The sequence below is a fragment of the Thamnophis sirtalis genome, unplaced genomic scaffold (assembly GCF_051295495.1).
Source record: "Thamnophis sirtalis isolate CommonGarterSnake01/CBP01778 unplaced genomic scaffold, rThaSir2_p1.2 scaffold_15, whole genome shotgun sequence".
In the NCBI taxonomy this organism is placed as follows: domain Eukaryota; kingdom Metazoa; phylum Chordata; class Lepidosauria; order Squamata; family Natricidae; genus Thamnophis; species Thamnophis sirtalis.
In genome coordinates, this window is record NW_028261395.1 from 38,263,433 (window position 1) to 38,286,362 (window position 22,930).

The 22,930-nt window shown below is 48.4% G+C and overlaps 1 protein-coding gene across 6 annotated transcripts in view; it reads right to left on the reverse strand.

Moving 5' to 3' along the window:
- Positions 1-3,242: 3,242 nt before the first annotated feature.
- The window catches only part of ARHGEF10L (Rho guanine nucleotide exchange factor 10 like), a 96,904-nt gene continuing 77,216 nt past the window's right edge, over positions 3,243-22,930 (reverse strand). For all 6 annotated transcript variants that reach the window (XM_087702305.1, XM_087702308.1, XM_087702303.1 and 3 more), the window contains 5 exons: positions 22,282-22,436; positions 13,950-14,095; positions 10,867-11,041; positions 5,670-5,792; positions 3,243-4,337 (listed from right to left, as the gene is read on the reverse strand). In XM_087702305.1, the coding sequence (XP_087558431.1) occupies positions 3,805-4,337; positions 5,670-5,792; positions 10,867-11,041; positions 13,950-14,095; positions 22,282-22,436 (1,132 nt within the window). In that variant the 3' untranslated portion in view covers positions 3,243-3,804. The remainder of the gene's footprint in view (positions 4,338-5,669; positions 5,793-10,866; positions 11,042-13,949; positions 14,096-22,281; positions 22,437-22,930) is intronic.

The window sequence follows — 22,930 nt, forward strand, 5'->3', positions numbered from 1 at the left end:
ATGAATCAGTGGAACAACTGGCCTCCAGAAGCTGTGAATGTTCCAACACTGGAAGTTTTTAAGAGGAGATTGGACATCCATCTGTCTGAAGTGGTGGAGGGTTTCCTGCCTGAGCAGGGGGTTGGACTAGAAGACCTCCAAGGTCCCTTCCAACTCGGTTACTCTATTCCATTCTATTCTTCCTCTTTCTTTCTTTCTTTTTCTTTCTTTCATCTCTTTCTTCCTTTCTAGCTTTCTCTATTCCTTTCCTTCTCTATCTTTCTCCTTCTCTATATCTTTTATCTCTTTCTATCTCCGGCTCCCTTTCTCTATCTCTTTCTGTATTCCTTTCATTCTCTCTCTTTCAGGCCTGGAAAATGGCCCAAAAAAGCCCCCCCCCCCCCCCAAAAAAACAGGTATGTGTACATTGGCCAGCCTCGGGTTTCGGGTGCGTGCAAAGACTAGCTTCCCGCTATGCATGAACATGCCGGAAACCCGAAGACCAGCTGACCCTAACCTTAACCCTAACCCTAACCCAGCACGCGCATTGGAGTGTGGGCACTTGGTGCCGAAAAGATTCCCCATCCCTGTTCTAGGGTAAGAAAAGCCAACCGGGCTCTCTTTAAAGCCTGTTGAAAGCAGGGAGAAGCAGCCAGACGAAACACCTTTTCCGTTTTCCATGCGCACACCGGGGCTCCCGCCGCCGACTCCGTAAAGGCAGCGCGGCAGCCAAGGAGCTGAACGGCGTGATGCCTGCTTGCGTAATTGTATTGACACTTTAATGAATCTCCACGCATTGTATGCAAACCGTTATTGTCTCCTGCAAGATTTGATAATGGCCTGTGACTGATGTAAAATGCTCAGGGTTGAGAGACGGGGGGGGGGGGGAAGGCACGCAGCCCCTTCCTCATTCACCCTCCCTCCTCCTCTCTCTCCCCGTCAAGCCGAAGCAACCAGCCAAGAAATGGGTTGAGTGTGTTTGTGTGTGTGTGTGTGTGGGAGGGGGGGCAGTGGAGAGACAGCTTAATCTGGAGCAGACTTTTTAAGGGGGAAAAAAAAGAGATGCTACATGCATTTAATGTCTAATTAGGGGAGGGGGGGAGGGAAAAAAAATAAGCTGTGGAAATCATGTACATCTGGTAATAGTCCTTCTACCGAAGGCAGCGGCAACGGAGATGACCCTATTTCAAGGTTGAGTTGCTAAGAATATAATTGAAAGCCGAAAATGAAATGAAATTGGGAGTCTATCAAAGCATCGGATCCGGGCTGAATGGAGCTGGGGAATAGTACTGCGCGCGATTCTATCCCGGCGCTCTCCCCATTACGGGCTCCCAATTCGGTTGGAATATAATGCATCAGCCGTTCTGATTTTCCTTCCCAAAGTTCTGCAGTTTAGTGGTAATTGGTGGTGGTGGGGCACTTCCTGCAAGCTCAGGGTGGCCCAACTCAACCCTCCCCGGGGTGCACGTTTCCTTCATCGCAATGCCGTTCGATGGGAGGCCCGCTGGGCTGCGTCCCTGCTTGGGGATCAGGACTTTATTGATATAGTGTTCTAACCGAGGCTTCCCAAGAGCCTGAAGCCAACTCGTTGTCCCGACAAAAAAACCCTTTTATTAATTGACTGGTGAGTTCTGCTGAATCACATCCAGTGAAGTCTTTCGAGGGAGGATTTACAGTCACAGACCTCATCTGGCTTGGAGAGCTGCCAGGCAGATATCTGCAGATCTTGGCAAGGAGTCTCGGAACTAATGCAGCAAACTAATTGTCTCCCTTCCCTCCTCTTTTATGTCCTCTGGGAGGGGCCATTCATCGTCCACCTGTGGCTTTACTCCCAAGTTGACCCCTGTTCCTTAGCTGTTCCCTTCGTCTGGCAACTCTGTGCATGCACACGCTGGGAACAGGCTCCAACTGTTCTTCTGCCTCACTGATGTCTGACTCTGAAGGCAGCTGATAACTGGCATATGGCCCTGCCCCCCTCTCTGCCTCCGACACAGAGCCCTCATCAGAGCCTTCCCCAGACTTCAGGACCAGCCCAGGTTCCTCCCCAATCTCCTCACTGTCCGAATCTGCTGCCAGCTATGTTGGCGGGGAGCAACCGACAGGAGTCTCCATTACCTATTGATCGCTGCCATCCTCACGGTCCTGTCTGTGCATCTCACACAATATTTATGGTTCTGCTTCTCCGCTTCGGTTGTATTCTCCCTAAAAGCCGCTCCCTTCCTTTTCCTGGGGAGATCCTGCCTTGGGAAGCTTTGCAGAAAAAAACGTGAAAATAATAAAATAAAAGCAGAGATGTGCCTCAGATCTCGAAGAGCCCACAAACCCAGCGGAATTGATCTCTGTGTTCTCCCACATCTGGAGTGGTTGGCAGCAGGGTGCCCGCTAAGGGGCAGCAGCTGCATATTTTTTTAGTGTTGGCTTGAGAATTTTCCTGGCATCTCATAAGACGGGCCTGGTGAAGAGGAGCTAAAGAGCCTCTTGAGGCTGGTGAAGGAGGAGAGCTCAAAAGCTGGCTCGAAACTCAACATTAAGAAAACTTAAGATCATGACATCCGGCCCTCTCAACTCCTGGCAAATAGATGGGGAAGAAATGGAGGGAGTGATTTTATTTTCCTGGGCTCCAAGATCACCGCAGATGGGGGCTGCAGCCAAGAAATTAAAAGAGGCTTGCTCCTGGGGAGGAAAGCTATAGCAAATCTAGACAGCCTATTCAAAAGCAGAGGAATCACCCTGCCAACAAAAGTGCATCTAGTCAAGGCGATGGTTTTCCCAGTTGCAATGGATGGCTGTGAAAGTTGGACCATAAGGAAGGCTGAGCACCAAAGAATTCAGGCCCTTGAACTCTGGTGCTGGAGAAGAAGACTCCTGTGAGTCCCTTGGACTGCAAGGCCATCCAACCGGTCAGTCCTAGAGGAGATCAACCCTGACTGCTCTTTAGAAGGCCAGATCCTGAAGAGGAAACTCAAATGCTTTGGCCACCTCATGAGAAGGAAGAAGGACTCCCTGGAGAAGAGCCTCTTGCTGGGAAGGATGGAGGGCAAAAGAAGAAGGGGACAACAGAGAAGGAGGTGGCTGGATGGAGTCACCGAAGCAGCTGGCGTGAGCTTCAATGGACTCCAGAGGATGGTAGAGGACAGGAAGGCCTGGAGGAATGTGGTCCATGGGGTTGCGATGGGTCGGACACAACTTCACAACTAACAACAACAACAAATAAGACAGCCAACTTCAAGCCAAAGCCCAGTGGGAATAACCAAGACCAGAGCTTCTTGTTGAGCTGGACTAGGAAGGTTTTCCTACCATTTTATTTCTGCCCCCAATATATACAGATTTCATTTGTACAGTTTAATAATATACAGCACTTTTATATTAAGTGTGTGTGTGTCTGTCTCTATATATATTTGTAGGTAGGATATTCACACAGGGGGTAAACCAAACCCGTATGTCCCTGCCTGGGAAGGGAAAACACCCGGGGAGGATGGGTGGGGGGATTCATCTGCCCCCTCCAAAACCTGCAGGGAGTGTGCAGTTTTCCTATAAAACCTGGAAAAGTTCACGGAAAGAAAATTGGAAGTTTTTGCTGGGGTCAAGATCGGAGGTGCGAAAAAGAAGGGGTGTCAGCTTCAGAGTCGACAGCTGTCAAACAGCTCTGGGCGAGGACGAAATTTGGAGACGACGAAATCGGTAAAAAGCTGGTGGGCTCAGCAGGACCGCCAAACAAGAGGGGGTACCCCGACAGCCATAATGTCCCCCCCCTTCCCGGCGGTCCCCGTCGTCCACCATTCCATGCCGAAAACAGAAGACGGGAAAAGCAAAAACGACACCGCGCTATAAAATCAACGGGATTTGCCACAGGAGTAACGTGCTGTCGCTTTCGCTGCTCGACGGGGGGCGGCCGTTGGCGCCGAAGTTGCGGTAACCCCTTCCTCCCGAAATCACGGCCAGGGAAGAGATCTCCTTCCGGTGAGACTCCTTCGCGCACGTCCGGCTTCGCACCCAGATGTCCGGATCGTCCGCCATTTCGTAGATGGAGCCGTCTTCCTCGGTGTGTTCCAAAGAATTCCCGCCGGCTGGCGAAGGCGTGTCCCTCACGGAGAGCAACTGTCCGGGTAGGTGAGTCGTGGATCGGAGCCGGTACTGCAGAAGGATGCCCTTTTTACGGATTTCCCGGGTGGAGGAACTGTCCGCGGAGGACACATCGGAGGTGCGAGCTCCCGGGCTGGGGTGTGCGTCCTCCGCCAATGGCCCTCCGTCTCCATCTTCTTTGTCGCTCTTCAAGACCTCGGGAGCCAGAGTGCTGAAGGCCACCGCCAGGAAGTCCACAGGGCCGCAGTGGCCATTGAGCGAGACCATCCCCTTCCCTGGGCAATGAAGAGAAGGCTTTTGATTAAATGGAAAGGTTGCTAAAGATGAGCCACACTCTGAAGCAGAGCTGGATCCACAGCTGTGCAAGCCGAAGCCGGAGAGATTTGGGAAGGAAAGTCATTTCTCCAAAACACAGAGAAATTCGGTTGTATCTCTGAGCAGAAGCGCCGAGGAGTTATGCAGAAGAACAGGAGAAGAGAAGAAGGAAAAAGAGGAAGACAAAGAGAGAGGAAGAGAAAGAGAATGAAAGGAATATAGAAAGAGATAAAGAGAGAGAGATAGAAAGAGATAAAGTTATAGAGAAGGAGAAAGAGAAGGAAAGGAAGAGAGAGAGATAAAGGAGAAAGAGATATAGAGAAAAAAAGAAGACTAGAATGGAATAGAATAGAATAAAAGAGTTGGAAGGGACCTTGGAGGTCTTCTAGTCCAACCCCCTGCTTATAGGCAGGAAACCCTATAACATTTCAGACAAATGGCTATCCAACATCTTCTTAAAACGTCCATTGTTGGAGCATTCACAACTTCTGGAGACAAGCTGTTCCACTAATTAATTGTTATAACTGAGAAAGAGAAGGAAAGGAATAGAGAAAAATGAACAGAAAGAGATAAAGATATAGAGAAGGAGAAAGAGATATAGAAAGAAGAAAAGGAAGAGAAAGAGAGAGACAGATAAAGATATAGAGAAAGAAAAAGATTATAGATAGATAGATAGATAGATAGATAGATAGATAGATAGATAGATATAGATATAGATATATAGATATAGATATATATAGATATATAGATATACAGAGAGAGAGAGAGAGAGAGAGAGAAGGAAGGAGACAGAGAAGGAAAGGAATAAAGATAGAGATAGAAAGAGATAAAGATATAGAGAAGGAGAAAGAGAGAGAAAGAGAAGGAAAGGAATAGAGAAAGAGAGAGAAAGATATATAGAGAGAGAGAGAAGGAAGGAGACAGAGAAGGAAAGGGATGGAGAAAGATATATAGAGAGAGGGAAAAGGAAAGAGATAGAGGGACAGAGATGTAGATATAGAGAAAGAGAGAGGGAGAGAACTAAAGAGGAAGCGAAAGGAAGAAAGGAAGACGGGGAGAGAAACAATTGCAAAGCAAAAGAGACATTCCACCATCAGAATCCAGGATGCTCCAAATCGATTCTTCCGCGAGATCAAATCTGCGAGAATCTCTCGCCGCAAAAGAGAGCAAGTAAACTCGGGTGAGTCTTGCATGCCAAGCCAGGAAAGATTTAAAAAAACTGGATTACGGCAAGAGGCTTCAGTGTCCTTAGGACTCCCTCCCTGTGATCAAGGTGGCCTCTTCTGCCTTACCTGTGATTTTGGGGATCCCCTCCAGCCTGGGCACGGGCAACAGGACCAGAATGCCTTGGTCGGTGCCAATCCAGAGCAGGCCCTGGCATATGAGGAGGCTGGTGACTCGGACGTTCTTCTGCCCTGCAGAACGAAAAAAGGAACCGGCTGTTAAATGGAAGAGGGAAGCTTCTGCTTTGTCTGGGGTGGGGGTCAGCAATATTAAACACTCAGAGCCACCAAGATCCTAACTGGAAGCCCCCCCATTCAATTCTGGAGCCGACCGGAAGTCCGGTTCCTCCACCATAGAGTCTTCTCCTAGCGCGGCTTCCTTTTTCTTCCTAACTGAACCTGTCCTAACTGAAAGCCTTATCAACTGTAAAGCTGATCGGCGACAGGGAGCTGCAGCAGAGGGACAAAAGTGCCACATGCAGCTCCAGAGCCGCAGGCTGCCGATACTTAGTCTGCGGGGGTTCTCCACCATCTAAAGACCATCATCCTGAGCGGTGGGAATGGACTCCCTACCCTGGGAGCCACAGCTTCTCCTCCTGGCTTGCAAAAGGGAAAGAAACCAATTCCTTCCCCTTCTTCCTCCTCCGCCCTCTTGAAATAAATCATCCTGAGTTTGCAGAGTGTATAGGGAGTTCCTCAACTTACGACCATAATTGGAAGTTCCGTTGCTACGCATGAATTAAGAGAGTCACACCCAATGTTATGGTTTTTGCTACGGTCATTAAGCAAATCGCCTGAGTGGTGCGGTGGCCTAGAGGTTGGGGATCTGGCCTCACAACCAGGAGGTTGAGAGTTTGATCCTAGGTAGAGGCAGGTATTTCTCTCTCTGGGCACCATGGGAATATAGCTGCTGAACAAAACTCCACATTGGCAACAGGAAGGGCATCTGGCCAGTAAAAAAGTCTGCTCAATTCAGTTGGCCAGATTCCACCCCAAAAGGGATTATGGGGGTCATTAAAAGAAGACGATTAAGCAAATCACCCCGGTTGTTAAGTGAATCTGCTTGTCGGAATCTGGCTAGGTCACAACTGGCGATCACGTGACGCTGGCACATCGTCTTCGGCTTACAACTGTTCGCTTAGCGACAACAGCACTGGATTCATGACTGTTTTTCACACTTATGACGGTTGCAGCATTCCCCGGGGTCACGTGACTCAAAATCTGGATGCTTGGGCAACTGACCCATATTTATGACGGGGACCCACCCTCCAATTCCAGGGGGTCATTTGATTCCCCTTTTGTGACCTTCCATCAATGGGGAAATCCAATTTCACTTAACCACCATATTCCTAACTGAACAACGGCAGCAGTTCGCTTAACGACGGTGCCCAGAAAGATCGTACCATGGGGCAAAACTCACTCAACAACTGTCTTGCTTAGCAACAGAAATTTTGGGCTCAATTTTGGTCGTACGTCGAGGACCAATGCAAAGGAAAAATTGAAGATTCTCCGGGGGGGGAGGGGGGCCCTCCAGGTGAAAGTATGACAAACAACTCTGTGAATTAACACATTTTTCAGCCATAAGGTGCCACCACCCAGCTCAAGTTTTCCATGTAATAAAACCAAGGGGAAAATGGAAATGGCCCTCCCCACGCCCCCTCCCCATATCAGCAGATAGCTACCTCTCCACGGCCCAAACCCACCCAGGCCCCAAATCCAGCATGCATCCAGAGAAGAGGCTGCCTTATCTAATTTTAATTTATTCTCACAAACCTGGCTTCCCAGACAAAACCTGCCTTCCCAAAGTCGCTCACATTTTTTAAAACCCAGACAGGCGTTCGTCGATATTGGCCACAAATCCACTTATCAGAACAAGAAAGATAGTGAGAGAGTGGGTAGGGGAGAGAGATGAGATAGAGGGAGGGAGGGAGGGAGAGATAGGGGGGGGGGGAGAGAGAGATGAGATAGATAGATAGAGAGATAGAGAGAGAGAGAGAGAGAGAGAGACATAGATAGATAGATAGATAGAGAGAGAGAGAGAGAGAGAGAGAGAGAGAGAGAGAGAGAGAGAGAGAAAGATATAGATGTAGATAGAGAGATGAGAGATAGATAGAAATATAGAAATAAATATAGAAATAGATAGAGATAGAGATTGATAGAGATAGAAAGAGATCAAGATAGATAGATATAGAAAGAGATCGAGATAGATAGATAAAGATAGAGATGAGATAGATAGAAATAGAGATAGATAGATAGAAAGAAATATAGAAATAGATAGACAGATAGAAAGATAGATAGATTGATATAGAGATAGAAAGAGATATAGATAGATAGAGATAGAGAGATGAGATAGATAGAAATAGATAGATAAATATAGAAAGAGATAGAAAGAGATAGAAAGAGATAGAAATAGAGATAGAGATGATAGATAGATATAGAGATAGATGGATATAGAGACAGACAGACAGACAGATATAGATATAGAGATAGATAGATAGATAGATAGATAGATAGATAGATCTAGAGATAGATAAATAGATATAGATAGATAGATAAAGATATAGAGATAGATATATATAGAGATAGATAGATCGATCTAGATAGATAGATGGAGATAGAGATAGATAGATAGAGACAGAGAGACAGAGACAGAGAGAGATACGTAGTTATGTAGGTATGGATGGGTTTCCCCCCCCCCCCAATCCGTCTAATTAGAAAGGATGGCCAACTGGGTTTGTGTGAAGCGTCTGGCAAAGGCGAGGAAAAAACCAGGGGGCCCAGCCGCAGGAAAATGATATTTCAGATCAATCCACCCTCCGCAGAGCCCAGAAGACGCCGGTTGCAAATGCATTGTGACCTTTCCTTGTTTATTTATAGCCCCAACTCTAGCAGAGGCTTAGAAATTTTATAATGAAAAAGCTAATACAGAAAATACATCCAGCCCCGGGAAGCCTCTTTGAGGGGGGGGGGGGGGAATAAGGCACCAGCAAAAAGGCTGAATCATTCTCATCGCCTTGCAGGTTGAAATCCCTGAGCATGCACAGAGTTCCCTCTGGACTCCTTTCCAACTGGAGGGCCCACTGTTTTAATCCAGGAAACCCCCCCCCCATTTTGGGGAAAAAAAGAGCCTGGGTTTTTTTCCATGTTCCCCTCCGCCTTTTATGATGTATTTTAATTGCAAATAGGGGTTGAAAAAGAAACCCAGGAGAATTTGGAGGCAGGGAAGGAAGTAAAATCGGTAATAAAGGTAAAGGTTCCCCTCGCACCTATGTGCTAGCCGTTCTCGACTCTAGGGGGCATTGCTCATCTCCGTTTCAAAGCTGAAGAGCCAGCGCTGTCCGAAGACGTCTCCGTGGTCATGTGGCCGGCATAACTCAACTCCCGAAGGGGCACAAAACGCTGTTCCCTTCCCACCAAAGGTGGTCCCTGTTTTTCTACTTGCATTTTTTAATGGGCTTTCGAACTGTTAGGTTGGCAGAAGCTGGGACAAGTCACGGGAGCTCCCTCCGTTATGCGGCTCTGAGCTTGTCAATCAGAAAGGTCGGCAGTTCGAATCCCTAGTGCCGCAGGATTTGCAGGATTTATTTCTGGTCTCATCCCAAAGCTGGAATACGGTCTCCCCCCCCCCCCCCGTTGCTAAATTAGGGCGAAGGCTCTATTGGCCTACCTTCAAGGGTTGTTCGGAGGATAAAAGGGAGGACCAGCTATTTTGAATCTTTGGGGAATAAAAACCTCTGAATTTAGCAGCAGAATTTTGACCCACCCCTTTTTCACCCCCAAAAATCAAAGAGGAAGGGAGGAGTATAGGGCATAGGGACTCCTGCTTGAGCAGAGGGTTGGGCTAGAAGACCTCCAAGGTCCCTTCCAGCTCTGTTATTCTGTAATTCTGAGTCCTGGAGACAAATAAATATTTTATCCGCAGACTTAAAGCTCCAATGTCAGACCAAGTAACCTATCATCCAATGTACAAATTTAAAAAGGCTGCTTCTGTTATGCAGAAGCCTTTATTAATAGCCTGTCTAGTTAAAAAAGATGAGGGGAGCTGAAGTTCAAAAATACATTAATACAAAAAATACTTACACCGCGGAAGCCGAGCGGCCGCGATAAATTTTTAAAATACGGCTCTTGTGCGACATTTTTTTTTAAAGAAGAGAAGGGGGAAAAAGAAAAAAAAAGCAACCACGAAACACTTTATACAAGTAATGCATTTAAGCACTAATTATACAATTACTTCTTGCTAAGGAGTGGGAAAGAGAGAAGGGAAGGCTGGGAGGGAGGGGGACAGGGAAAGATTAATGGAGAATTTACAGTGGCTTTAATCGGCCATTTTTCCCCCCTCCGTGGAGCCTAAAATTCTCCCTCCTTCCTGCCACCCTAGGCCCTGCATTTGCCACTGGGGGGGGGGGGGAATGATGTATTTTCTGGGTGTCCATTTCAAGTCCTTATTAAAAGAGAAGGAGTTGGTGAAACCACTACATAGATTCCAGAAAATAGAACTCAAAACTCAGAAGGCGTTCGTTAGCGTCTTTTCCAACTAATAAATTTTATGAACAGGAAGAAATTTTGGGGATGTGGTGGCCCGCCAGTGGAGCTGGCAGTAGATTCGGACAGTGAGGAAGCTGGGGAGGAACATGGGCCAGTCCTGGAGTCTGGGGAAGGCTCTGATGAGGACTCTGTGTTGGAGGCAGAGAGGGGGCCAGGGCCATATGCCAGTTATCAGCTGCCTTCAGAGTCAGACATCAGTGAGGCTGAAGAACAGCTGGAGCCTGTTCCCAGTGTGCGCATGCGCAGAGTTGCCAGACGAAGGAAACAGCTAAGGAACAAGGGTCGACTTGGGAGTAAGGCCACAGGTGGACGATGAATGGCCCCTCCCAGGGGACATAAAAGAGGAGCCACCTCGAGGTGTGTGTTTGTTAAGATACAGACTGTTGTGCCTTAAAACGGTTTCTACCGTACTAATGTAAAATGGCTTCTACTGTGCAGCACAGTGGAGTTGCCATGGTAATGGCTTCACAGTACTTCACAAGGGTGCCTTCCTCTGGTAAGGGGGAAAATCTAACGTTAGAAATTGCGTTTGGTCTGCACATTTCCCCCCTATAAATAAATACCCGGGCCATGCCGGGTTATCGGCTAGTAGTTCATAAATTGGGTCCGGTCAAGTGATGACCTGGTTTACGACCGGGCTCAATTACAGTCGCAACTCAAGGACGACCTGAATTGGTTTTTCCTGCCGTTGACCTTTATGGTTTCCAGTATTTCAGCCTACCTGGGAGAACCACCGTAGTTCGGGTAGCCACGTTGATGTCCTGCAGAAGCTCCAGCGTCTCCGTGTGGAAGAGACGTATGGAAGACCCCGAGGAGAAGGCCATCCACACCCCACTGCCGGCCTTGATCATATGGGTCACGTTGCTCTCCTCTTCCGGGTGGACCTCGAATATTTGCTGTGGACGAAGAAAAGGGAGAATCGGACATCGGCGGGCAACAAAGCGAACGGGTTGTGTTGCTTTTGTGTGTGAGTGATGCTTCCTCACATCCCACGAGGAAACATGTTCCCTTTTAGATGGGACAGAAGGTGGGAGCAGCCCCCTTTTTAATGCCTCTGTTATAAACTCGGAATATTACCCGGAAAATGCTGACACAAGCCTTCCCGCGGTGGCATTTATGTACCTCAACATGTCTCTCTGTAAAAGCAGAGCTCCTATCAATCCCGCTGGGCGGCTGGGGAGACGTAAAACCTTGCATTAGTGTTGACAAGGCAGTGAATGCCACCTGACAACAAAGTGCCAAGTGGAAGGAGGAGACGGCCTCGCCCAGGCAAGAGACAGAGGTGGCAACGGAGAAAGAAAGGAAACTGAGGCATGGCTATAAAAAAGAAAAAGAAACCAGATTTCATCTTCCCTAAGGATAGCTGTGCCTTCACTCTGTTTACACACGCGTGTGTATCCGTGTATCCAGAGGTGGTATTCAGCCGGTTTTGACTGGTTCTGGAGAACCGGTAGCGGAAAGTTTGAGTAGTTCGCAGAACCGGCAAATACCACCTCTGGCTGGCCCTGCCCCCAATCTATTCTTTGCCTCCTGAGTCCCAGCTGATCGGGAGGGAATGGAGATGTTGCAATAACCTTCCCCTGGAGTGGGGAGGGAATGGGGATTTTGCAGTATCCTTCCCCTGGAGTGGGGAGGGAATGGGGATTTTGCAGTATCCTTCCCCCAGGAGTGGGGAGGGAATGGGGATTTTGCAGTATCCTTCCCCCAGGAGTGGGGAGGAAAGGGGATTTTGCAGTATCCTTCCCTTGGAGTGGGGAGGGAATGGGGATTTTGCAGTATCCTTCCCCCAGGAGTGGGGTGGGAATGGGGATTTTGCAGTATCCTTCCCCCAGGAGTGGGGAGGAATGGGGATTTTGCAGTATCCTTCCCTTGGAGTGGGGAGGGAATGGGGATTTTGCAGTATCCTTCCCCCAGGAGTGGGGAGGAAATGGGGATTTTGCAGTATCCTTCCCCCAGGAGTGGGGAGGGAATGGGGATTTTGCAGTATCCTTCCCCCAGGAGTGGGGAGGAATGGGGATTTTGCAGTATCCTTCCCTTGGAGTGGGGAGGGAATGGGGATTTTGCAGTATCCTTCCCCCAGGAGTGGGGAGGGAATGGGGATTTTGCAGTATCCTTCCCCTGGAGTGGTGGGGAGGGAATGGGGATTTTGCAGTATCCTTCCCCCAGGAGTAGGGTGGGAATGGGGATTTTGCAGTATCCTCCCCCTGGAGTGGGGAGGGAATGGGAATTTTGAAGTATCTTTCCCCCGCCACACCCACCAAGCCATGCCCACCAAGCCATGCCCACAGAACCAGTCATAAAATTTTTTGAATCCCACCACTGCGTGTATCCATGTGTGTCAATTTGGCTACTGCCTCTACAGAGGAACTGGGATGGCCAGTCATCCCTCTCTGTGCCAACCTGCAGTATTGGTTCAATCTGAAGTCACAACTGGCACAAGGAGAGCATCCCCAAACCGGGCATGAGTTTGTCTCATGAAGAAGAGAATGGAAAACTTTTGTAGAGTGGCAGATATTTGCACGGGTAGGGTGAAAATGATGCTGTTAAGTCCTGGCATCCAGCATTGTCCAAAAAAGTAAGGGGAAAGGAGCAGGAGAAAGAGAAAGAGGAAGGGGGGCATCTCTGCCATTCTGAGTGGGCACCTGCATCCATGCAGGGACAGTGCCACACAGTGGCCGGCCCAGAGGAGTCACAGCACCAGACAGGGAAATATTTGGAACAGCGAATAATGAAGTTGGAAGAGACCTTGGAGGTCTTCTAGTCTGACCCCCTGCACAAGCAGGAGACACCATTCCAGACAAGTGGCTGTCCCAGTCTCTTCTTAAAAACCTCCAGTATTTGAGTGCACACACAACTTCTGAAGGCAACTTCTATGCCACTAGTTAACTGATCTGGGATTATAGAATTAGAGAATAATGGAGTTGGAAGGGACCTTGGAGGTCTTCTAGTCCAACCCCCTGCACTGTTCTGACCAAGGCTTCCCAAGAGCATGAAGCAAATTCCTTGTCCCGAATTTAAAAAAAACCCTTTTATTAATTCATTGTCAATTCTGTTCATTCACATCCAGCTAAGTCTTTCAAGGGAGGATTTACAGTCACAGACCTTATCTGGCTTGGAGAGCTGCCAAGCAGATATCTGCAAAACTTGGCAAGGAGTTTTAGAGAGTCATGAACCAATTAAGCGAAGTAATGGTCTCCTGCAAACTCCACTCCCCTTTCGCTCCTCTTTTATTTCCTCTGGGAGGGGCCATTCATCATCCACCAGTGGCCTTATTCCCAAGTCGACCCCTGTTCTTTAGCTGTTCCCTTCGCCTGGCAACTCTGTGCATGCTCACACTGGGAACAGGCTCCAGTTGCTCTTCCGCCTCACTGATGTCTGACTCCGAAGGCAGCTGATAACTGGCGTACAGCTCTGGCCCCCACTCTGCCTTGGACACAGAGTCCTCATCAGAGCCTTCCCCAGACTCCAGGACTGGCCCATCTTCCTCCCCAACCTCCTCACTGTCCGAATCTGCCGCCAGCTCCACTGGCGGACCACAACAAGAGTTGGAAGGGACCTTTGAGATCTTCTAGTCCACCCACCTGCTCAATCAGGAGATCCTATACCATTCCAGACAAATTGCTGTCCAATCATTCTCTAATACCTCCAGTGATGGAGCACCCACAACTTCTGGAGCCAAGCCGTTCCACTGCTTAATTGTTCTCACTGTCTAGAAATTCCTCATTGCAGCGAGAGAATAATGAATCAGAGGAACGGCTTTTGATTTCCAAACTCAATCGAGACACACTTAAGAGACAGATGTACCTGAGCCTTCAGGCTGACGGCATCGAAGACGGTGACCTGATTGCCACAGCTGGCCCATACGGCATCATCCAAGGTGAGCAGCGTCCGCACGGGGGCCAGCCCAACCGCCAGGATGGTGGGCTCAACGTCGGCGTCCCACAGGCCTCCTGCAGCAGGGAAAAGAAAAACGGATAAGACCAAAATCGAAGAATGGGAATTGGAAGGCCACCCTTTCAATGCCCCACAACGTGCAGCGCTTTTGTGACCCCAACCTCACTTTCAGAAGCTAATTTTCGCAGGAACCCCTAAAGTTTGTCTGAAGCCTGCTGAGAAGTGGTCTAGTGAAGAGAAGGACCAGGGGAGACAGGAGAGCAGTCTTCCAATATTTGAGGGGCTGCCACAGAGAGGAGGGGGGCGTGTCAAGCTATATTCCAAAGCAACCGAAGGCCAGACAAGAAATAATGGATGGAAACTGAACAAGGAGAGATTCAACCTGGAAATAATGAGGGATTTTCTGACAGGGGGAGAAATCAACCGATGGAACCGAAGTTGTGGGAGCTTCATCCCTGGAGGCTTTCAAGAAGACACTGGACAGCCATCTGTCAGAAATGGTGTAGGGTCTCCTGCTTGGGCGGGGGGGTTGGACTAGATGACCTAAAAGGTTCCTTCCAACTCCTGTTCTGTTCTATTCTACTCTACTCTATATTCTATGCTACTCTCCATTCTATTCTATTCTATTCTATTCTATTCTATTCTATTCTATTCTACTGTACTCTATATTCTATTCTACTTTCTATTCTATTCTATTTTCTATTCTATTCTAATCTACTGTACTCTATATTCTATGCTACTCTCAATTCTATTCTATTCTACTTTCTATTCTACTCTATTCTACTATACTCGATATTCTATTCTACTTTCTATTCTATTCTATTCTACTGTACTCTATATTGTATTCTACATTCTATTCTATTCTATTCTGATCTATTCTATTCTACTGTACTCTACTCTATATTCTATGCTACTTTCTATTCTATTCTATTGTACTCTATATTCTATTCTATTCTATTCTATTCTATCCTATTCTGATCTATTCTATTCTATTCTATTCTACTGTACTCTACTCCATATTCTATGGTATTCTATTGTATTCTATGCAAGACTAGAGGTTAAAACGTATGATGAATGGTTACAGGAACTGGGCATGACTAGTGAAGAGAAGGACCAGGGGAGACATGAGAGCAGTCTTCCAATATCTGAGGGGCTGCCACAGAGAGGAAGGGGGTCAAGCTATTTCCCAAAACACCTGAAGGCTAGACAAGGAATAATAATGGATGGAAACTGGCCAAGGAGAGATTCAACCTGGAAATAAGGAGGAATTTCCTGACAGTGAGAACAATCAATCCATGGAACAGAAGTTGCCTTCAGAAGTTGTGGGAGCTCCATCTCTGGAGGCTTTCAAGAAAAGACTGGAGTGCCATCCGTCAGAAATGGTGTAGGGGCTCCTGCTTGGGAGTTGGACTAGATGACCTACAAGGTCCCTTCCAACTCTGTTAATCCATTAGAGGTTCCGTTAGAGAAAACGACCCCTGTAGGAAATCTTCCCACCTGGTTCCAGAACTCAGAAATGGAAAACAGAAAACGATCTGTGAAGCCACAGAGTTAAGGCCATGCAACAGCTTGGAAAAGCATAAGTCTAAATCTCTAATTATTATTTTTATGTTCCTCCTCCAGCCTTGAAATTCTGTTTTCCCACTTTTGCACCAAAACCTCCTCCGCCTTGGAAGGATTTTTTACTTCTCTGGTCCGCCAGCCCAACCTTGTTTAAAATTCCTCCCGTTTCATTCTCCTGGAGGCATGGGCTAAGTGCAGTGAATCTTTGCAAGCAGGACCGTTCTTAATTGATCCGAAGAGCAAAAAAAAAAAAAATCTCTTGGACCACTAAATTAAATTTCTCCGTTAGCTTTCTCCGCCACCATTCCTATAAACCCTTCCCCCCCCCCTCTCTCTCTTCAGGGCCTTTTATCGATTTAACATGTAGAAGAAATTGCACGCAAAAAAAAAAACCTTTACCGAAACATGGGGAAAAAGAGGTTCCTGGATGTCTCTCAATTTATGGGGTTTAAAATGAAATATGACATGCCCTGTCTGTAAATTTCCCAAGCGTCCACGCCACAGAGTCTTCCCAGAGAGGTTTTTCATAACGGTATTTCAGTGGCATTTCTCGGAACACATCAAAACACAGTGTTATCATGTCACATCACTTTGTAACTCTCTCTTCTGGCCCAGGCTTCCTTAACAAGCAAGAAGTGGAGTTTTGGTCCTGGCAAAACCCCTTTTATTTACACGACTGTGGATTCCTTTCATTCACAGTTAGCAAGGTTTTAGCAAACAGTCTTTCTGAGGAATGTTTATCCACACGAACCTTATCTCGCTTGGAGAACTGCCAGATATCTAGTTTCCAAACGCAGGGCAAGCCAACCCTTGGCACAGAGTCTCTTATAGTCACAAACAGAATTTCCACTCTTGACATGAATGAATGAATGTTTCCTGCAAAATCCCCCTCCCCATTCGCTCCTCTTTTGTTTCCTATGGGAGGGGCCAATCACCTTCCACCTGTGGCTTTACTCCCAAGTCGACCCTGCTTTCTTAATTGTTCTTGTCTTCTGGCAGGCTCCAGCTGTTCCACTGCCTCACAGCTGTCTAGCTCCCTCTCTGCCTCCAAGGCAGAACCCTTGTCTGAGCTTTCCTTAGCCCCCAGGAGTGGCCCATGTTCCTCCCCAACCTCCTCACTGTCCGACTCTGCTGCCAGCTCTGCTGGCTGCCGGCGGTCCAAAACACTCCCAGACAACTGTTTTGACATCACTCCTGGATATAATCAGCTCAGCCTTTCCGCTGCCCAAACACACACACACTCACACAATTCGGTAGCCCAAAGGACACCAGTGTTTGGGGTGTGATCTTGTGGGTAAAATGCAGCATAAAGTAGACTTTTTTTTATCCTTCCCCAGGAGGGCTAAAATCTAGAATATAACTTAAGGCAGTGTTGGAAAATCTTTTCAGCACCATGAACCAAAACTGGAGCGCTGGAAAATGGAAGAGTAATTCCCCGGCACGAATGTGCACACTGGGAAGCTGAGCTTCCAGTTTCCAGCATGCACATGTGCGCCGGTCATCTAGTGCGCCTGTTTCTGGCATGCATCTGCGTGTGAAGAACAGCTGGCTGGAGTGCACGCGCATGCTGGAAACTGGAAGCTCAGCTTTCCAATGTGTGCATGAATGCATTGCAATTTTTTAATACCGGTTCTGTGGGCGTGGCATGGCTTGGTGGGCAGGACAGGGGAAGGATTCTGCAAAAGCTCCATTCCCACCCCACTCCAGGGAGGATACTGCAAAATCCCCATTCTCTCCCCACTCCAGGGGAAGGATACTGCAAAATCTCAATTCCCTCCCCACTCCAGGGGAAGGATACTGCAAAATCCCCATTCCCTCCCCACTCCAGGGGAAGGATACTGCAAAATCCCCATTCCCTCCCCACTCCAGGGGAAGGATACTGCAAAATCCCCATTCTCTCCCCACTCCAGGGGACGCATACTGCAAAATCTCAATTCCCTCCCCATTCTAGGGGAAGGATACTGCAAAATCCCCATTCCCTCCCCACTCCAGGGGAAGGATACTGCAAAATCCCCATTCCCTCCCCACTCCAGGGGAAGGATACTGCAAAATCTCCATTCCCTCCCTACTCCAGGGGAAGGATACTGCAAAATCCCCATTCCCTCCCTACTCCAGGGGAAGGATACTGCAAAATCCCCATTCCCTCCCCATTCCAGGGGAAGGATACTGCAAAATCCCCATTCCAGGGGAAGGATACTGCAAAATCCCCATTCCCTCCCCACTCCAGGGGAAGGATACTGCAAAATCCCCATTCTCCCCCCACTCCAGGGGAAGGATACTGCAAAATCCGCATTCCCTCCTCACTCCAGGGGAAGGATACTGCAAAATCCCCATTCCCTCCTCACTCCAGGGGAAGGATACTGCAAAATCCCCATTCCCTCCCCACTCCAGGGGAAGGATACTGCAAAATCCCCATTCCCTCCTCACTCCAGGGGAAGGATACTGCAAAATCCCCATTCCCTCCCCACTCCAGGGGAAGGATACTGCAAAATCCCCATTCTCCCCCCACTCCAGGGGACGCATACTGCAAAATCTCAATTCCCTCCTCACTCCAGGGGAAGGATACTGTAAAATCCACATTCCCTCCTCACTCCAGGGGGAAGGATACTGCAAAATCCCCATTCCCTCCCCACTCCAGAGGAAGGATCCTGCAAAATCCCCATTCCCTCCCCACTCCAGGGGAAGGATCCTGTAAAATCCCCATTCCCTCCTCACTCCAGGGGGAAGGAAGCTGCAAAATCCCCATTCCCTCCCCACTCCGGAGGGAGGATACTGCAAAATCCACATTCCCTCCTGATCAGCTGGTACTCGGGAGGCAGAGAATAGATGGAGGCCAGTCAGAAGTAGCATTTACCGGTTCTCCGAACTACTCAAAATTTCCGCTACCGGTTCTCCAGAAGTGGTCTGATCCTGCTGAATACCACACCTCTGACCTTCACCTTCAAATGCCTCTGTCTCAATTGGCAGTAAATAAATAAGCTGGTGCAACAGGTTTCTTTCAACAGCAATGCTTTTGCCACCCGGGCCCTGGGAAGATCTAAGCGGCAGATGAAACTGCCTGCGAGATACGTCCCCCTTTCTCTCCTCTGCCCTAGCGCGCACTTTAATTAAAAAAAACATAAACGGCTTATCAAAAGCTAATTAATAAGAAGCAACGTGTTGGCAAGTGGCGCTGGGAAGCCCAAGCAGCGTAAACAGGCGTTTATAACCCTGGAACGGAGGGCAGCCGAAGCCACAGATGGTGGGAGTTTAATGGGACGTGGAGAGGAATCGCTCTGGAAGAAAAGGAATCGGGGAACGCACAAAAAGGTAGAGAGAGAAGGATGAAGCCATGCCCGATGAGGAGTGGAGACCGCGCTCGGTCCAAAGGAAAACCACGTTTTGGGGGGCCAGGAGGAAGGATCCGGTATGAAACAGCAGAGATAAGAGATGGATCTCTGCGTTTTTTTTTCTATCCAGTTCTCTGCCACTTTGCAGCAATGTTGGAGAAAAAACACTGGATGGGACTTGTAGGATTTCGGATTGGATGCTTACGATGAAGGTTTTCTCTAGCTGGTTGTGGAGAAGTCAGAAGAACAAGGTGGCTGAAGAATGACCAGTATTTGGGGGTGATGCGAGCACTAAGACACCCCAAAGTGGCCTTAAAAGTGAAACGTTGATTTGATACTTGGATTCGAATGACAGCAAGGAGGAGGAGGAGGAAGAAGAGGAGGAGTGGTGAGGGGGCCTTGGGGCTCTTTGAACTTGGTGGTTTTCTTACAGAGTTTCATTGTCTAACTAGGTAACATCAGTGGTAGAAGGGAAGGGGATTTTGCAGCGAGGAGAAGGAGGAGGAGGAGAAAAAGGAGGAGAAGAAGATGAAGAGGAGGAAGAGATGGAGGAGGAGAAGAAGAGGAAGAGGAAGAGAAGAGGAGAAGAGAAGGAGAAGAAGAGGAGGAGGAGAGGAGGAGGAGGAGAAGAACAAGAGGAGGAAGAGGAGATGAAGAAAAGGAGAAGAGAAGGATGAGGAGGAGAGGAGGGAGAGGAGGCGAAGAAGAAGAGGAGGTGAAGAAGGAGGAAGAGGAGGAGGAGGAGGAGAAGAGGAGGAGGAGAAGAGGAGGAGGAGGAGGAGGAGAGGAGGAGGAGAAGAGGAGATGAAGAAAAAGAGGAGAAGAGAAGGAGGAGGAGGGAGAGAAGGCGAAGAAGAGGAGGAGGAGGAGGAAGAGGAGGAGGAGGAGGAAGAGGAATAGGAGGAGAGGAGAAGTGGAGGAAGAGGAGGAGGAGGAGGAGCAGCAGGAAGAGATGAGGAGGAGCAGGAGAGGGGGGAGATGGACAATGATTGTGGGTCTTTGGTGCTCTCTAAGCTTGGTGGTTTTCTTACAGACATTTCATTACCCAACTAGATAACATCATCCATGTTGAAGGATGTGGGGCTTGCAGAGGAGAGGAAGAGGGGAAAGAAACTCTGGGCATTTTGGATCCGTGAATCAACCTGCTCAGATGACCCCACGTCCCAAGGGGCACAGAAAGGAAGGATTGAAAAGAAAGCAGATTAAAAAAAAAACAATAAGTATCGTGCCTGAACGACGGGGCTGCCTCCAAAGACACTGGACACGCGGCTGGCGCTGAGACCTACCAACTCCGGACTGTCGGGGGGGGATCGGAGTCAGCCGAACGCAAAGGTGAGTCTTGTTTTGACTATTTTTTTTTTAATCCACCCGAAGCTGACAAAAGCAGGAGGATTAAAACCCAGCTGACAGATTTCGGCAGGAGTAAAACAGCCACCTTCCCCAGGGCTGGGGAGAACTGACAGCCGATCAATAGGAAATTACGCAGCTTTCAAATTCGTTTTCTTTTTTTTTTTTTTTGGGTCTCCCGACTCACATGCCAGACGCCGCCTGTTGAAAGCCAATTAACGTTAAGTATTTTGGGTGTCTGTGGGGACACGACGCGGGCAAACGCTCCGCCTTCCGGGGCAGGAAATTAAAATAGATTTTAAATTAATTAATAGCACCTGGAAACAAAAGTGGGAGTAAAATCTTCCCCTGGAGAGAACTACGGAGGAGTGGGGAAGGGTGTGGGGGGGGAGGACAGACACAAAAACTGGTTCTTCAAGGTGTCAAACTCAGAGGAAGGTAAAGGTTCCCCTTTTGCATATCTGGGCTAGTCGTTCCTGACTCTAGGGGGCGGTGCTCATCTCGGTTTCAAAGCCGAAGAGCCAGCGCTGTCCGAAGACATCCCTATTTTTCTACTTGCATTTTTTTTACGTGCTTTCAAACTGCTAGGTTGGCAGAAGCTGGGACAAGTCACGGGAGCTCCCTCCGTTACGCGGCACTAGGGATTCGAACCGTCGAACTGCCGACCTTTCTGATCAACAAGCTCAGTGTCTTAGCCATTGAGCCACCGCGTTCCCTACAACTCAAGATTAACAGACACACAAATAAATTTCCTATCCGCAGTCCTCGACTGAGTGCCACAAAGAACCAAGCTCCAAAATTGCCACCACTAAGTGAGGCATTTGCTAAGGGAGTTTTGCCCCTTTTTAAGACCTCTCTTGCCCCAGTTATCAAGTGTATCACTGCAGATGTTGAGTTAGTAATGCAGTTCTTAAATGAATTTGGCTTCCCCCGCCGATTTTTCTCATCAGAAAGGGGGATCGCGTGGGACACTGAGGCCATCATAACTTCGAGTCACTGTTCTGAATTTTGATCACATGACCACGGGGTTGCTGCAATGGTCATTAAGTGCGAAAATGGTCCCAAGTCACTTTTTTCTGTGCCCTTGTAACTTCTGTCAATAAATGAACTGTTGCAACTCAAGGAGTAGTTGTACTATTTTTTTTGTGGGGGGAACGGGACACAGAAAGGCTGAGCACCAAAGAACGGAGGCCTTTGAACTCTGGTGCTGGAGAAGAAGACTCCTGCATTGAGTCCCTTGGACTGCAAGGCCATCCAACCGGTCAGTCCTAGAGGAGATCAACCCTGACTGCTCTTTAGAAGGCCAGATCCTGAAGAGGAAACTCAAATCCTTTGGCCACCTGATGAGAAGGAGGAAGGACTCCCTGGAGAAGAGACTCATGCTGGGAAAGATGGGGGCAAGAGAAGAAGGGGATGGCAGAGAAGGAGGTGGCTGGATGGAGTCACCGAAGCAGCAGGCGTGAGCTTCAATGGACTCCAGAGGATGGTAGAGGACAGGAAGGCCTGGAGGAACGTTCTCCATGGGGTCGCGATGGATCGGACACGACTTCGCAACTAACAACAACACTCCTAAAAGAAACTTAGTGGAGTGGATTGTATTTCCTCCTCACTTCTCAACTGCTTCTAGGACAAACTTGTCGAGGTGTGGCTCAATGGAAAGTCCTCCACTTACGAACGGCTGCATAGCGACTAATTTCTAATTGGTGACGGATTATAATTCCATTTATTTTCACATCTCTAGGTTCCCAGGGAGAAAACCACTGCCAACCCATGTAGATAATTCTTTGGTTGAAGGGACTATTCGAGAGAACTTAAAAATTCCACCAAATCTGTTTGTTTTTAAACAGACACCTTCCCAGTAAGCCATGGATGACACTGACGGAACATCCGGAGTCCAAATTTTGGGATGATGCACGTGATTCTCGTGAGGGTTGGGAAAAAGGCTCGGTGCTGAAAATGCACCTTGAGATGGAAAAAAATTCCAGGTACAAAAAGATTCTCACCGTTAATTCTGGCGTACACCGCCACCGTCCCGTTCTGGAGGCCGGCAAAGAGGTAATCGGTGTTGTGCTTCAGGCAGAGGACGGGGTGGGCTCCAGGGGTCCGGCTGGTCAGCAAACACTGGGCCCCTGTGTCCAGGCTGCTATAGGCCAGGATGCTGCAGTGGGAACAAACCGGCACTTGCCTTTAAAAAGCCATCATGAGCCCATAGTACCATTTGCTAGCGTTGAAAGGTCACCCCCCAGTGGCCGACAGTGGAGTAGCTTCATCCCTTTTTCTTGAATTAAGACTGTTGGGAGTGGTAGGCACAGTGGTGGGTTTCAAAAATTGTTGGAACCTACTCTGTGGGTGTGGCCTCATTTGTGGGAGTGGCTTGCCACCCATGTGACCGGATGGGAGTGGCTTGCCGCCCATGTGACCGGATATGAAATTATGAATTAGTACTTAGGTCGGTCCAAGTAGCTATTCAGAAACTCTGGCATTGAAGCATGCAAGTCTTAAAGCTGTCAAGTTACAAGGTCCTTGCCAGTGGTGGGTTTCAAAATTTTTTGGAACCTCTTCTGTAGGTGTGGCCTGCTTTCCGGGTCCACTGGGGGAACCTCTTCTAACCGGTTCAGTAGATTTGACGAACCGGTTCTACCGAATAGGTGC